Source organism: Pseudonaja textilis, chromosome 3 (assembly GCF_049901715.1).
Source record: "Pseudonaja textilis isolate UNSWEBS1 chromosome 3, rPseTex1.2, whole genome shotgun sequence".
In the NCBI taxonomy this organism is placed as follows: domain Eukaryota; kingdom Metazoa; phylum Chordata; class Lepidosauria; order Squamata; family Elapidae; genus Pseudonaja; species Pseudonaja textilis.
In genome coordinates this window covers 198661023-198676257 of record NC_141992.1, presented here as the reverse complement: position 1 = coordinate 198676257, position 15235 = coordinate 198661023, and the positions used below count along the sequence as shown (strand labels likewise).

The 15235-nt window shown below is 49.0% G+C and overlaps 1 protein-coding gene across 1 annotated transcript; it reads right to left on the bottom strand.

Moving 5' to 3' along the window:
- Window positions 1-458: 458 nt before the first annotated feature.
- On the bottom strand, window positions 459-14256 carry MROH6 (maestro heat like repeat family member 6). The gene is made up of 8 exons (XM_087928721.1): window positions 14099-14256; window positions 13860-13992; window positions 12703-12882; window positions 11114-11269; window positions 8956-9075; window positions 4601-4703; window positions 2893-2958; window positions 459-895 (listed from the first exon to the last, which is right to left on the bottom strand). The coding sequence occupies exons 1-8, from the start codon at window positions 14254-14256 to the stop codon at window positions 651-653; spliced, it is 1161 nt and encodes a 386-aa protein (XP_087784847.1). The 3' UTR covers window positions 459-650.
- Between the last annotated feature and the right edge of the window lie 979 nt (window positions 14257-15235).

The window sequence follows — 15235 nt, the reverse complement described above, 5'->3', positions numbered from 1 at the left end:
TTTGTATATTCTATTCTATTCTATTCTATTCTATTCTGTTCTATTCTATTCTATTCTTTCCTTATTCTATTCTATTCTATTCTATTCCATCCCATCTATTCTATTCTTATTACCAATATTTATTCTATTCTATTCTTATTCTTTCCTTATTCTATTCTATTCTATTCTATTCTATTCTATTCTATTCTGGATTAGGTTAGGGGAATCCGTTGCCAAGCATCTAACCATGTGACCCCCTGGGATACTGCAAACAGTTGTAAGCGTGAAAAACAGCCGTAGGGGCCCCTTTTTTTTTCAGCGCCGTTGCAACTTCGGCCACTAAATGAGCTGTTGTTGAGTTGAGGAATACCCCCGTGCCATACACCTAGACACGGCTCTGGGCCGCTTACCACCAAGTGCAAAAAACCTGCCGAGAAGAAACAAAGGGACTTATAACGCAAGCCGGGGAGCCTGAAACGCCATGTTTGTTTGTTTACTCAGAGTTTTGGAGCCGCTGTGTCTGTGAAAGCCCGCCATGAATAAATAAAAAGCAGAACACTGCAACGTCCAGGATAACACACAACAACACAACGTCCCCCCCCCCCGCTCCCCAGGTGAAGGTAGCTGTCGTTGGGAGCCTTAAGCGGCCTCCGCCACCCTTGCCGACTTCTTTAACAGAGGGTCTGGGGCGTGCCGGGGGAGGCCTCGGGGGTCCCCTTCCTCTCGTAGGGGCTGTCCTCGAATTGCGGCTTCTCCTTCTCCCCAGGCTGGAGGCAGCAAAAGAGCCGTGCCAGGGCCGAGGGGATGGACAAGGCGGAGGCCAAAGCCATCTGGCGGACCTGCTTCACCTGCAGGATGGCGACGGAGGCCGCCTCGGCGACGGAGGGGTCCGGATCGGTCCGAAGGCGAGCAAGACCTAGTACCCAAAGGGAAAAAAAAGGAAAGATTTCGACTCCCAGCATTCCCCAGCCAGCATGCTTCAAGATGGGTGGGCTTCAACTCCCAAAAAATCCCCAGCTAGCCTGTTTTATGACTGGACTTCAACTCCCAGCATTCCAAGGTAGCTTTCGGCACAAAGCGACAAAAAGCTCAGTCATCACTGTTATGGAGCATCGCACATCAGAACAACCAGACACAAGGACAGAGTTTTGCTCAATGCCATCACTCTGCTAAACAACTAATTCCCACCACATTGTCAAACTATTGACTGCATGACTACTCTTCTTCTCATCCTTCCTAGTGCCTATCGCGTCCCACTTATGGCTATATCCGTGTTGCCTGTATCTTTACAACTTATATTGTTTTATTTATTTTCCTAGTGTTGAAAGGCTGAAAATGCCTTTCTTCCAAGGGTTCTTTTTCCTGCTGGGAGTGCTTTCAGAGTAAGGACACAGACAGGCAGCTATTTGGAAGCAAGTTTCTTTAATTTTCAGGAAGGCAAGAGATAGCAAGAAGTCTGCGTTCCTGGGGCTAGCCAGCTTTGTGTAATAAACTCCTGATTTTTATACCTTTTCTCCTTTTGTGTGTGAGTGAAATCCTATGGGGGGGGGGGTTCCGTCAGAGGGTAAACTCTGCCGGGTGGTTTGATTGGATTATTAGTTTCATTTCTTATATTTGTTTAGTGGCAGTCTCCTGTCTGCTATGGGTCTTTTGTCTTATTTGTTTTGCTGATTTGGCATGGCCTTTTGTTTGTAAGGGATCTCTTTTTGTTTCCCTAGTTTTCTTAACTACTTGGCTTTTTGCCTAGGGGGCTTCTTTCAATACCTTTTATTAAATCTCTTTTCCTATGCAAGTTTGTTTTATGGCTGGCCTGGTGTTCCCTTTGGGCTTTTTTCTGCTTGGGTGTCACCACTGTCCTCATGAAGTTCCCTTTCCACACTAGTATGATTTGATTGCTTATTTAGTAACCTGTGATTATCCCTGTTGTATCTTATGATCCTTGATGAAGGTATTTTATTTTTTCTTATCTACACTGAGAGCTTATACATCAAAGGCAAATTCCTTGTGCGTCCAATCACACTAAAAAGAATTATATTCTATTCTATTTCTATTCTAAATCTATTCTATTCTATTCATTCTATTCTATTTTATTCATTCTAATTCTAGTCTTTCTACTCTAATTCTATTCTATTCTAATTCTATTCTATTTTATTCATTCTAATTCTAATCTTTCTATTCTAATTCTATTCTATTCTAATTCTATGCTATTCTATTCTATTCTATTCTAATTCTATTCTATTTCTATTCTATTCTATTCATTCTATTCTAATTCTATTCTATTTTATTCATTCTAATTCTAGTCTTTCTATTCTAATTCTATTCTATTAATTCTATTCTAATTCTATTCTATTCTAATTCTATTCTAATTCTAATTCTACTCTCCTCTATTCTACTTCACTCCACTCCACTCCTCTATTTACTAAGTCTGCATTACTATTCTTTTCATCCTTCCTAGTACCTATCGCTTCCCACTCATGGCTATATCCGTGTTGCTTGTATCTTTACAACTTATATTGCTTTATTTATTTTCCTAGTATGATTTGATTGCCTATTTAGTAACCTGTGATTATCCCTGTTGTATCTTATGATCCTTGATGAATGTATTTCATTTTTTCCTTTATGTATACTGAGAGCTTGTGCACCAAAGACCAATTCCCAAGTGTGTCCAATCACACTCGGCCAATAAAGGATTCTATTCTATTTACTAAACTTGTATCGACATGCTGCCCGTCTCCCTTCGATGCAAGGCCAGGGAACTCTTGGCATGCTCGAGGTTCCCACACGACTTGCGGACGTGGCCCAATTCTCATTTTCTTCACCATCCCCTGAGGAAGCGCCCCCCCCAAGCCCAATTTGCAAAAGGCTGCCCGTATCCCACACACACACATCTCCGTGTCCCTTACGCTTGCTTACCCCGCTGAAGGGCGATCAGGGTTTCCTGTCTCACCTGCCGGGCATCCATATAAAAGACAAGGAATCCTGTGTGGACGGGAAGGAGCAGAACTCGCATCAGGTGCCGCCTCTGAATCTTAACCGGCCATCTCATTCAGCCACCTCCCCTTCCTCCCGGCAGCTCCGGGCTTAGCCGATGGGCAGGATCTGCCCAGGATCTATTGGGATCTCGCTCAGATAAAGATAGTCCTTGACTTGAGGACCACGATTGAGGCCAACATTTCCGTTGCTAAGCGAGACAGTTGTCAAGTGAGTTTTGCTTGCTTGCCACGGTTCTTAAGCAAAACGCTAAAGCCATTAGCTGAGTCACACCGTTGTTAAGTGAACCTGGCTTCCCCAGCGAGCTTTGACGGTCAGAAGGGCACAAAAGAGGATCACGTGACCCCCCCGGTGGTTATAAAATGAGGCAAAACTCACAGCAAGAGAAATTTGGTCCTGAATTTTGGTGATAAGTCGAGTGGCGCAGTGGCCTAAGAGGTGGAGCTCTTGCCTCACCCTCAGGAGGTTTGTGAGTTCGATCCTAGGGAGAGGCAGATATTTCTCTCTCGGGGCACACTGAGAATATATCTGCCAAATAAAACTCCGCACTGGCGACAGGAAAGGCACCCGGCCAATAAACGTTCAGCTTCATTCGATCGCCCAGGCTCAACCCCGCAAGAGATTATGGGGGGTCGTTAAAAGGAGATTATAATGATGATGAATTGCGGTTGTAAGTCGAGGACTCCCTGTAAACTAAGATGGCAAGAAAAGTCATAAAATGGGGGCAAAACTCCCTTAACCCAATCTCTAATTTAAGAAAATGTAAAGTTTGGGCTCCTGTCATGCCCTTGTTGGGAGTCTGATTCTGAGGGGGAGATTGAGCAGCTGAGAGGGAATGGGAGTGGGGCTCCTGTGGCTGTGGAGGAAACTGGGGAAGGGCACAGTCTGGCTGGACATTCAGAGGAAGACCCAGGCCCACCCCACTTCATCCTAGGGCATGCAGGGAGGAATGGAGAAGAGAACAACATGGCTTACAGGGGAGGAAAGGGCCCTGATCCCTTTCATTAGTTGCAGCTGGGAGATATAGGATTTAGGAAGGGTGTTTGCACACAACACCTTGCTGGAAGCAAAGCGTGAATTATCTTTGTCAAGGCTTGTCTGGGTTTGGTGTCCTCCCAACTGTGGGTATTTTGTTATCTTTTTAGAAGTCTGCAATTTATTATCCTGGCCTGTCATGTTAGTTACTCCAGCGTGGTTTGTGTTGTTGTTTTTAAATTTTATATCTTTACTTTGGGTTCGACTGCATTTCTTCCCTTTTTTTGGAAGAGTTTGATCTCCAGCCGAGGATAGCTGGACATTGGGGGCATTTAAGGGAATTTATTCTGCTTTGGTGACTTTGTTATTTTTGTGCCACGCCCCTTTGGGTCATCCCGGCTCCATTGTGCCCATAAGTCGAAGACTACATGTGTTGGGGAGGCTGCAACGGTGTGAAAAATCTGGTCCTTTTTCAGTGCTGTTCTCCCTCTGAATGGTCCCTAAATGAATGGCTGTAAGTCAAGGATTGGAAGCAAGCATCAGCGTGGCTGGTGAGAGATGGCTGGCCTCGGCCCAGCATCCCATGGAGAACGGGGGCGGGGGTGGGATCTGGAAGGGGGCCCCTTCCCACCAGGTGGACGCCCCTCCCCTTCACCTGCGCAGACCCCGGCTGCCCTGCGTAGGGGGGCTTTGGAATTCTTCAGGTAATCCAGCGTACAAGACAGGAAGACCACGATCTTGTCCGGGTACCACTGAACCTGGAGAGAGAAGAAAGGGGAGGGGGGGGGGGGGGGAAGCATTTACAAGGGGTCAGCCCGGAGCGGTGGGGGGCGGCAGAACCCCCTGGCGAAGAGGGTTGGAAGGCCCGCATAGCCGGGACGCCCCTCCTTTGGAGAGGTGGGCAAGGAGGCCGTTCGTAAGGAAAGTGGACGGCGCCAATTCAGAATAGAGGTGGAAGGGACCTTAGAGGTCTTCTAGTCCAACCCCACCCCCCCACCCCCGATCAAGCAGGAGACCCTGTACCATTTCAGAAAAAAAAATGGCCGTCCAATATCTTCTAAAATAAAAAATAAAAACCCCTTCCACCTACAATTTCTGGAGGCCAGTTGTTCCACAGGTTAATTGTTCTCACTGTAAGGAAATTCCTCCTTAGTTCCAACTTGTTTCTCTTTCCTTGATGCGTTTCCATCCGTTGCTGCTTCTCCTGCCTTTCAGGGGCTTTGGAGAATAGATTGACTCCTTGTTGAAGTAATTCCCCGTGACTTAAATTCCTAAAACTCCTTTTTCTTCATGTCAGCCCCTCAGATATTGGAACACTGCTATCATGTCACCTCTAGTCCTTCCTTTAATTAGGCTAGACACACCCGAGTCCTGCCGCTGAGGTTTTGTTGTCGTTGTTTTGAGCGGGGTGAGCATCGAGAAATTTGGCCTTTGCTATCCCCGAGCCCCAAACGAACAGTCCTTTTGGCTCAAAATCGGCATCATAATAATGGAATTTCTGGTAACTCCTCTGGGTTGGGGAAGCCACAAAAACAGAAAGCAGAGTAACAGAGTTGGAAGGGACCTTTGGAGATCTTCTAGTCCAACCCTCTGCACAAGCAGGAAGCCCTACACCACTTCAGACAAATGGTTACCCAATCTCTTCTTTAAAAAAAAAAAACCCTTCCACCTACAATATTTGGTGGCTGTTCCACTATTTTATTGTTCTCACTGTTGGTAAATTCCTCCTTAGTTCTAGGTTGCTTCTCTTCTTGATTAGTTTCCATCCGTTGCTTCTTGTCCTGACTTTCAGGTGCTTTGGAGAATAATTCGACTCGCTTCTTCTTTGGGGCAGCCCCTCAAATATTGGAAGACTGCTGCCATGTCCCACCTTAATCCTTCTTTTCTCTAGACTAGCCAAACCCAAATCCTCCAACTGTTCTTCCTATGTTTTTGTCTCCGGGCCTTGAATCACGGGTGGGATTCTACCGGTTCTGCTGAGCCGGTAGCGCCGACGAGCAGCGGAGATCAAACCGGTTCTCTCCGACACTCTGTTGTTGGTCTCACACACCCGCCTGGGCTCCCTTACTCACTTTAATATCCTGCTTTTCAAGCGCCGCTGCTTTGCACGGCAAGCAGATTGCCGCCCGGAAGCGACAGGGGGAGTGCAGGATGGCAGGCGGCCAGTTTGAAAGCCTCTGCGCCTGTGCAAAGTGCGCGTTTGGCACACACGCATGCGCAAAGTGTGCGCCTGCAATTAAAGCACGCCCACCGAGCCGCACCCACTGAACCGGTGGCCAAAAGAAATGTTTGAAACGCACCACTGGTGCGATTCTCCTGGTTCGGATCGGTTCGGGCGAACCCCTTGCTTCGACGATCAGCTCGTTTGCCGCGCCTCAGCTGTTTTCCTCAGCTGCAGTTGAAGCTAAGTATTAGCATTTATGGAGCCCGCACCCGGAACCAGTTGTTATACCAGTTGAACCGCACCAGTGATGGCTTTCAAAGATTTTTACCGCCGGTTTGGTGGGCTGGGCTTGGCACGCACTTTGCATGCGTGTGCCAAATGTGCTGTCAGCGCTCTGACAAATCCATCCCCATTCAAATCCAAAGTCGTTAGCCGCATCTCTCGGAGTAAAAAAATAAAATGATTTATTAGGAGTGAACCAGAGGTGGGTATTCAACAGGTTCTGACCAGTTCTGGAGAAACGGTAGCGGAAATTTTGAGTAGTTTGGAGAACCGGCAAATCCCACCTCTGACTGGAGATTGTACAGTCTCCTTCCCCTGCCACACCCACCAAGCCACGCCTACAGAACCAGTAGTAAAAAAAAATTGAATCCCACCACTGGAGTGAACATATTGGTGCTACTTGGGTGCAGCTGACACTAAGACAAATCATTCATTTCCCCCTTGAGGCTGGTCTTTCCCCACCTCACGCCCTGGATGTATATTCTCCAATGGAACACATCCATAGCCAAAAGTCATCAATCAGGCTCTCCAGTAATAATCTTGTGCGCCAACAGCTTTGGCTGCCTAGCAGTTATCTGAAGCATTTAAGGAAGGCACTGCTTTCCCCACTCCCTTTCTGCCGGCAACTAAAAAGACCAAAGGAGTGTTTTTTTTTAGTTGACACACGCACTTTGCGCAGGCGCAGAGACGTTCTGACTCACCTCCTGCAATCCTGCACTCTTCTGGTTGCTTCAGCAGCTGCCGCGGGGGCACTCTGCTGTGCCGCGCAAAGCAGCTGCGCTTCAAAAGCAGGGAATAAAGTTGATTATGGGAGCCAGGGCGGGTGGGTGGGCGGGCCCAACACCAGAGCCGCGGAGAAAACATCAGTGCTATTGGGTCAGCAGAACCAGGCCGAACCTCTTGGGGGTTCCCACGGGATTGCCAGTTGTGACTTTCCCAGCTGCTTTTCAACAAGCGGAGTCAGTGGGGGGGGGAGCGAGGTTTGCTTAACGACCACACGATTCACTTAACAGCCGCAGTGATACACTGAACGACATTGACCCAAATGAGATAAAAAAAGCTCCCTTTACCGCTGCGTTGGAGAACGGTGAAAAGTTTGGGCTCAATTCTGATCATAAAACGAGGGACGACGCCTCTACAGAGGAATCTTCACCTTATCACGGTTCACTTAGCGACCATTCGCGTATGGGAGCCTGTGTGGGCAGGTGGGCCCAACAGCAGAGTGGCAGAGAGAACTGGTTCAGTCTCTGCTGTTCACCAGCGCGACGAACTGGTAGAATATCACCACCGAATCGTGCCTCTGCCTTCAATCATCCCAGTAGCTCTTCTATGCATTTTTCCCAAAGCTTCAACCTCCCTTTTATAATGTGGCGACCAAAACTGGATGCAGGATTCCAGGTGTGGAATACCAGAAGAGAGAGACTGGATTTGAATTAAAGCATTAAATGTTTCGTTTTTATGGCCGTTTTCCAGGGGTGGGATTCAAATTTTTTAACAACTGGTTCTGTGGGCGTGGCTTAGTTGGTGGGTGTGGCTTGGTGGTCATGTGACTGGGTGGACGTGGTTTAGTTGGTGGTCATGTTATTGGCTGGGCTTGGCCAACTCAATATCACTTCCATCGAGGCACGCATCTCGCCTGGCCTCTCATGACTGTGGGGATGCTGCAACAGCCGTAAGTGTGAAAAACGGTCATAAGTCACTTTTTTCAATGGTCGCTCCACACAAGCAAAGTACCAGCAAAACAGGGGGAAAAAAACTCCAGAGAAGTTCCAGAGACAGGAAGTCTAAGTCCTGCCAAGAATGTAAAAAGGGTTAACCGAGAGGCAGTTTCTGTAAGCAACACCAGAATGTTTCCTTCCTGCCTTTCTTACAGGATTAGGCCAGTAATTTCTTCTAACAACCGGTTCTCCGAACTTCTTAGAAGGTTAACAACCGGTTCTAGCGAATAGGGGCGAATTGGTAGAATCCCACCCCTGCCGTTCTCTCATCACTCGGGCAGCTCATCTCATCCCCATGGCCATTTGAGGGCGTCTAAGGGCACCAAATTATGCCCCGCTCCTGGACGGTGTTGAAAGCAGCTGGTAGATCCCTGGGGAATTTTGTCAATGGAGTGGAGTTGGAGGTGGGACTTCCTTGGAGGAGGGGTGCATCCAGGGATGGGCTTTAAAAATTTTAGCAATGGGTTCTCTGCCCGATTGGTGGGTGGGTGTGGCCTAGTCGGCCTCCTGCAGCATGGCGGGAGGGGCAGCATTTTCACTCTTCCCGGACTCCTGAGGCTTTTCTCGTGTCTCCAGGAATGCAAAAACGGCCTCTCCAGGCTCCGGAGGCTCTCTGGAAGCTGGAAACAGGCCCATTTCTGGCCTTCCTGAACTTCTAGGAGGCTCATGTTTCGCCTTCCCCAAGCCTCTGTGTGGGCCCTGCACTTACCTGCATCCAAAACAGGCCAAAACAGGTGAGGAGGGGTGGGTGAGGCCAGCCAGGAGTGGGATTTGAGGGGGGGGGGATCTCTGAACTGCAAGGACTCTTAGCTAGGGGGTCCAGCCCTGGGTCCAATCCCCACCTACCAGGCTCTTGCAGATTTTATCCAGGTCTTCCAGGCAGTTACAATCGGCCAAGATCAAAATTTCCAACCTGAGCTTCCAGCCCAGATAGTTACCGCATCGGGCCAAAGTCCACTTGTAAGTCTGTGCCAGGGACAAAGAGAGACAGGGAGGCCAGATGTGTGACCCAGATGCGGGCTTCTTTTCTTTTTAATTTTATTTATACACTTTTTTCCCCTTTAAAATACACAGGTGCTTCACAAACAGTGTATTGTCTGGATACTTTATACAATATAATAATAATAATACTGGTGATAATAATAACATGGTGATTGATGATTTATTTATTTATTTATTCATTCCAGATTTTATCCCTATTGCACTTTATTAATTTATTTGATCCTTTTTGTTAGTTTTTATTATTTTATTTTATTTTAAATATGGTTTTACATCCTGCAAGCTGCCTCGAGTCTCCATGGGAGAATAGGCTCTCTCTCTTTATGTATGTATGTATGTATGTATGTATATATGTATGGTATTCAGCTTTGTTCAGGCTTCTGTATTGTTCTGTATTGTATTATCCAGACGGACACGATACAGAAGCCTGATGATGGCAGATGAGATTCTGCCGAAACGTTGCTACAACTTAAAAAGCACAACTACAATGACGTGGGAAAATACCCGAACAAAGCTGAATACCATACAGATATATAATCAATGTCAATAATCATAACAATAATAATGTCCAAGAATTTTACAAAACACATGAGGAAATGGCAGCTTCCTGCAATAACACCAGCAGAACTGCAAAAAAAAAACCTGGTGCTACTCAGAACATAGTATATTTTAAGAAGATACTTAGTCGATACCTTGGACGCTGGCAGAAACCCATATCAACCATCAACCAGGTACTGGCATTTGTGATACATTTTAAAATGTTCAGTTGTCTGAATGTCATGTTTAATGAATAAGAGACAATAATAATAACACTAGTGTTTACTTATATATAGTCCAATTCTTGCTTCCTTTACTTGTATAGATCCATAAGCTTTCGTCTTCTAATTTATACCTCTTTTATCTAATCAGATTTGCTTCTGTGTTCTTCTTAAGAGCCAAGGTCAGGGTCTCAGGTCAATGCCCCCAGAGGTGGGCTTCACATAATTTAACAACCGGTTCTCCTAGAACCAAACATGTGAGCACGCCAGTGCATGTATGCTATGCGCGCGAGAGTGGCTTCCACACTTGGACGCAGCTTGTAACACTTCAATTGCATGCGCGCGGCTTCCAGCACACCTTCTTGGGGAGCCGCAGTGAGTAAAAGTGGGTGAGGTTCAGAAATTAGCTGGGCTGCGTGGTCGGGGCGAGCAAGCCAGAGAATGAGATATAAAGGATGGGATAGCATCGGGGCGGGGCAGCCAGTGGGCAGAACAACCAGTAAGGGCGAACCAGTCCGAAGCGGCAGCCCTCTGTCCCAGTGAGAAGCAAAGCTGAATTCTGCCCCAGTGAGTTTGCAACAGCCTCGTTGTGGTTCGCCAGCAGCCTGTGCAGACGGCAGCAGAATCGGACAGTGGGGAAGAACGGGGACCAGTCAGGGAGTCTGGAGAGGATGCGGACGAGGGTCCTGCATCCGATGCAGAGATGGGGCCAGGACCATCTGGGAGTGGGGTGCTGCCTTCAAAGCCTCCGGAGTCTGGCAGCAGCGAAGCAGAGGACCAGGGGACCCTGTTCCCAGTGCGCATGTGCACAGAGCTGCTAGAAGGTGAGAGCAGCTAAAGAAGAAAGGGCGACTTGGGAGTAAGACTGGGAGGTGATTGCCCCTCCCATAAGGGATACAAGTCAGGCCAAGGTGATGAAACCTTTGCAGGAAGCAAAGTAGTTCGATCGCTTCCGAGTCATCCTTGAAGCTCTGTGTACTTCGGTTGGGGTTTTTTTGTACTTTGGTTGGTTTCTTTTCTAGTTCATTGGATACTTCTGTTTTTGGCAGCACTTCACAGAAATGAAAGGTGGGTGCTTATCTCGGGGAGCTGTTTGAGCTTAATTCCGGCTGGGAATGAAAAACAATTCCCAGCGTTGCCATCAAATAAGTTTTGTTTTTAAAACGAGTTTGTGAATAATTACGGTTTACGAAGCTTGGGTTCAGAACAAGCCTCCCCAGAAACCTTCCCAGCGAGGAGGCTCTTACCTCAACCACTTGCTGGCTGGGGTCATACAGGTGGAGGATGAAGGGCACCAAGTGTGTCAGGATTTGCTCCAGCATCTGAGCTTTGTGCTGGACCTTCACCCAAGGCAGCAGCTCCCCAAACAGGCGGACGGTCAGAGAATGCTCCGGTTCTCGTTCCTGGGCAGAAGGAGAAGAAGGCTGGGTCAGGCACTGGGGAAGGCAGAGCGGCACCATCTTTGCATGCCCTCTGAGGAGAAGCCAAGGGCAGGTGGATGGGTGGCAAGACTAATGTTTACAAATGAAAAGATAAAATAAAACAAAAATAAAATCAAGCCTCCACATCTGCCTCTCCCGGGTATTTGGGAAGGTGGTAGACAAAACCAGGAAATACAGTCTGAACATCTGGACAACTGGGCAACCAAGCATAACAGTAATATAAAATAAAAAAATAAAGAGGAATAATGAAAAGAGCAAATAACATTTAAAAAGAAAAGAAACAAACTGTCGGAAGAATAATTTGGGGTTCCAGCTCGGGAATTGCTCAAGAATAAATAAAAAACGAGAACCAGACAGCTGGAAGGAAGGAAGAAATATTTATTCCTAAAAGTAAAGCTGTCTTTATGGACAGCTGAAGAGAAATAGGGTGCAGAGCCCCTCCTCTTTGGGGCAGCCCCTCAAATACTGGAATTCATGTCCCCCCCTTAATTCCTTCTTTTCTCTAGACTAGCCAATCCTGCAGACGTTCTTCTTATGTTTTAGTCTCCAAGCCTTTAATAATCTTTGTTGCTCTTTCCTGCACTTTTTCCAAAAGTCTCTTTTTTGTAACATGGCGACCAAACCTGGATGCAGCACTCCAGGTGTGGCCTTACTAAGGCTTTACAATACGTCGCCTGGTTTTGATTCTATGCATCCGGGTTTATACAACCAAGGATTGGATTTGCTAAATCCTAAAGCACCAGAGCAGGGCTCCCCAGAAATAAATGGCAGCAGATTCAGACACTAAGGAGGTTGGGGAGGAACCTGGGCCAGTCCTGGAGATTGGGGAAGACTCTGACGAGGGCTCTGCGTCGGAGGCAGAGGTGGGGCCAGGGCCGTCCGACAGTTATCAGCTGCCTTTGGAGATCAGTGGGGAAGAAGAACAGCTGGAGCCTGTTCCCAGGGTGCATATGTGTAAAGCTGCCAGAAGAAGGGAACAACTAAGGAACAAGGGTCGTCTTGGGAGTAAAGCCACAGGTGAATGGTAAACGGGCCCTTCCATAGGAAATAAAAGAGAAGTGAGAGGGGAATGGTTTTTGCAGGAGACAATTAGTTCATTTGGGTGAAGATCTGTTCCTGCATTCCTGCCAAGTAGTTGTCTGCTACGGTGTGGCCTCTGAAAGATATCGGCCTGGCAACTCTCCAAGCCTGATAAAGGTGGGTAATTGGGAACTATCTTTAAAGACTGTCGGCCGGGACTTTACTGGAGAGGAATTCATTGTAAACTAAATAAAAAGGGGTGTATTGGGATGAGGAGTCGGCTTCGTGCTGTTGGGGAAGTCTAGGCCAGAGCAATAAGATCTCCCCTCCAGCTCCCTGCAACCCCCCGCCTTACGTCCTCCCTCCTGCCTTACGTCCTCCAGGAGAGGCCGGAGTTCCTTTGCGATGAGGACGCACATGGAGCCCACATAAAGTCTCCGCTGGTGGTGGCTCAGGATCTTCGGCAGGGCTCCCAGAGTGTCTCTCACCGTCTTCTCGTGAGCCTCGTTCAGACCTCTCAGCATTTTAGAGACCAGCCCCTCCAGGGAGCTCAGCTGCAAGGAAGGAGGCTTTGAGGCAGAGGTCCCCAAACTTGGCAAGTTGAAGAGAGTTGTGGACCGTTTAAGAGTCGCAGAGCTGGCTGAGGAATTCTGGGAGTTGCAGTCCACAAGTCTTAAGCTTGCCGAGTTTGGGGAACCCCCTGCTTTGGGGGAAACCGGACCCTGAAACCCCATCCCCCAAAGCCAGGGGTGGGTTTCAAAAATGGCTGGTTGGGCGTGGCCATGGTGGGCATGGCCTAGTCGGCCTCTGACAGCACAGCAGGAGGGGCACTTTTCCTCTCCCCGGACTCCTGAGGCTTTCCTTTGAGCCTCCAGGAGGATGAAAACGGCCTCCCCGGGCTCCGGAGGCTCTCTGGAAGCCGGAAACGGGCCCATTTCCGGCCTTCCCGAACTTCCAGGAGGTCCATTCTTCACCCTCCCTGAGTCTCCGGGGACGCCCTGCACTTACCTGTGTCCAAAACAGGCCACGTGGGGACTCCGGGGAGGGGTGGGCAGGGCCAGCCAGGAGTGGGATCTGGGGGGGTTCTCCAAACTGTCCAGAATCTTAGCTAGGGGCTCTCCTGAACCCCCGTGAGCCCCCAGCAGCCCCACACCTCCTCCAAGCCCACCCAGGGACCCCCACGCTTGGAGACCTAGGCGTTCTGAATCGGAATCCAATCCGGGGCAGTTCCCAGGGGGTGAGATTCTACCGGTTCGGACCGGTTCGGTAGAATCGGTTGTTAAGCCGCCCCCACAAATCAGGCCATGCCCGCAGAACCGGCCGTTAAGAAATTTGAATCCCACCCCTGGTTCCAACTGATGAATTGTCCTAACAATTAATTAAGGGTTCTTCATTAATTAATGAAGAGTTCCGGAAAACCTGGCAATTGGCTGCCTTTTGGGGATTTAGCTCCTCAAAGGAAGAGCTTTTTCAGGACTGTGGGGCGAAAAAAAACCCTGGATCACCCCGCCGTCGAGACGCCCCAATTTACCTTGTGCTTCTGCAGAGCCAGGTTTTCCAAGCCCTGGAAGCCGAGCCAACGGACCACCGGCTGCGGGTTGGCCTGCCACTGCTCCAGCTTGTCCAGGGCTCTCTTCTTGGAGATCAGCTGCGTAGAAACCTTGCTGCAAAGAAACTTCCCAGCCAGCAAGGCGGTATCAGATACGGGCCAACGCTTGGCCCTGTACCCACGCAGCCCCCCGCTGGAGCCCAAGACCCCACTCCTCCTACCTTCCCTGCCCCGCTGGCACCTCTGGGAAGGCAGAGCAACAGCTTTCAGCCCTGCAGCCGTGGCTGCCAAGGATGGCTAGAACTTCCAGCGCCTTTGCAGGAGGACCTTCGAAAGCCCAGGGAGAGTCCCAGGGGGCGGCCAGCAGTCTTGGCGGCATGCGGGACAATGCCTGTCAAGGGCAGCCTCATGTAGAAGAAGAGTTTTGTGGCTCAGGGTTGCATTGTGGGGTGTTCCTGGGTGGCCTCTTGAGCTCGGTGGGTTCATGACCGAGCTAGGGAATGACATTGGGGCTAGTAGGTGAAGGGATTGCAGAGTTGAGGAGGAGGAGCGGGGGGAGGAAGAGGAGGAGGAGGACTGTAGGGTCCTTGGTGCTCTCTGAGCTGTGTGGTTTTCTTGCAGATGTTTCATGACCCCACTAAGTAGCATCATCAGTGCTAGAAGGGAGGGGGAGGAGGAGGAGGAGGATTGTGGGATCCTTGGTGCTCTCTGACCTGGGTGGTTTTCTTGCAGACATTTCCTGACCCTACTAAGTAACATCATCAGTGCCAGAAGGGAGGAGGAGGAGGAGGAGGAGGAGGAGGAGGAGGAGGAGGAGGAGGAGGAGGAGGAGGAGGAGGAGGAGGAAAGAAGAGGAGGAGGAGGAAAGAAAAGGAGGAGGAGGATTATTGTGGGATCCTTGGTGCTCTCTGACCTGGATGGTTTTCTTGCAGACATTTCATGACCCAACTAAGTCACATCATCAGTGCTAGAGGGAATGGGGTGTGCAGAAAGGAAGAGGAGGAGGAGGACTGCTGTGGGGTCCTGGGTGCTCTCTGAGCTTGGTGGTTTTCTTGCAGACGTTTCAGCAACTAGGGAACAGACCCAACTAGGGAACATCATCAGTGCTACAAGGGAGGGGATTTTGGAGAAAGGAGGAGGAGGAAGAGGGGGAAGAGGAGGAGGAGGAGGAGGAAGAGGAGGAGGAGGAGGAGGAAGAGGAGGAGGAGGAAGAGGAGGAGGAGGAGGAGGACTGCTGTGGGGTCCTTGGTGCTCTCTGAGCTTGGTGTTTTTCTTGCAGACGTTTCATGACCTCACAAAAAAGCATCATCAGTGCTAGAAGGGAGTGGGGTTGTGGAAAGGAGGAGAAGGAGGAGTGG

Excerpts from the sequence above, each read along its gene's own strand:
- MROH6 (XM_087928721.1), bottom strand. The coding sequence starts at position 14,256 with ATGCCGCCAAGACTGCTGGCCGCCCCCTGGGACTCTCCCTGGGCTTTC. Across the intron at positions 9,076-11,113 it reads CCAGCCAGCAAGTGGTTGAG|ACTTACAAGTGGACTTTGGC; the intron begins GTAAGAGCCTCC and ends TCCCTGGCACAG. Across the intron at positions 4,704-8,955 it reads ATAAAATCTGCAAGAGCCTG|GTTCAGTGGTACCCGGACAA; the intron begins GTAGGTGGGGAT and ends TTCTCTCTCCAG.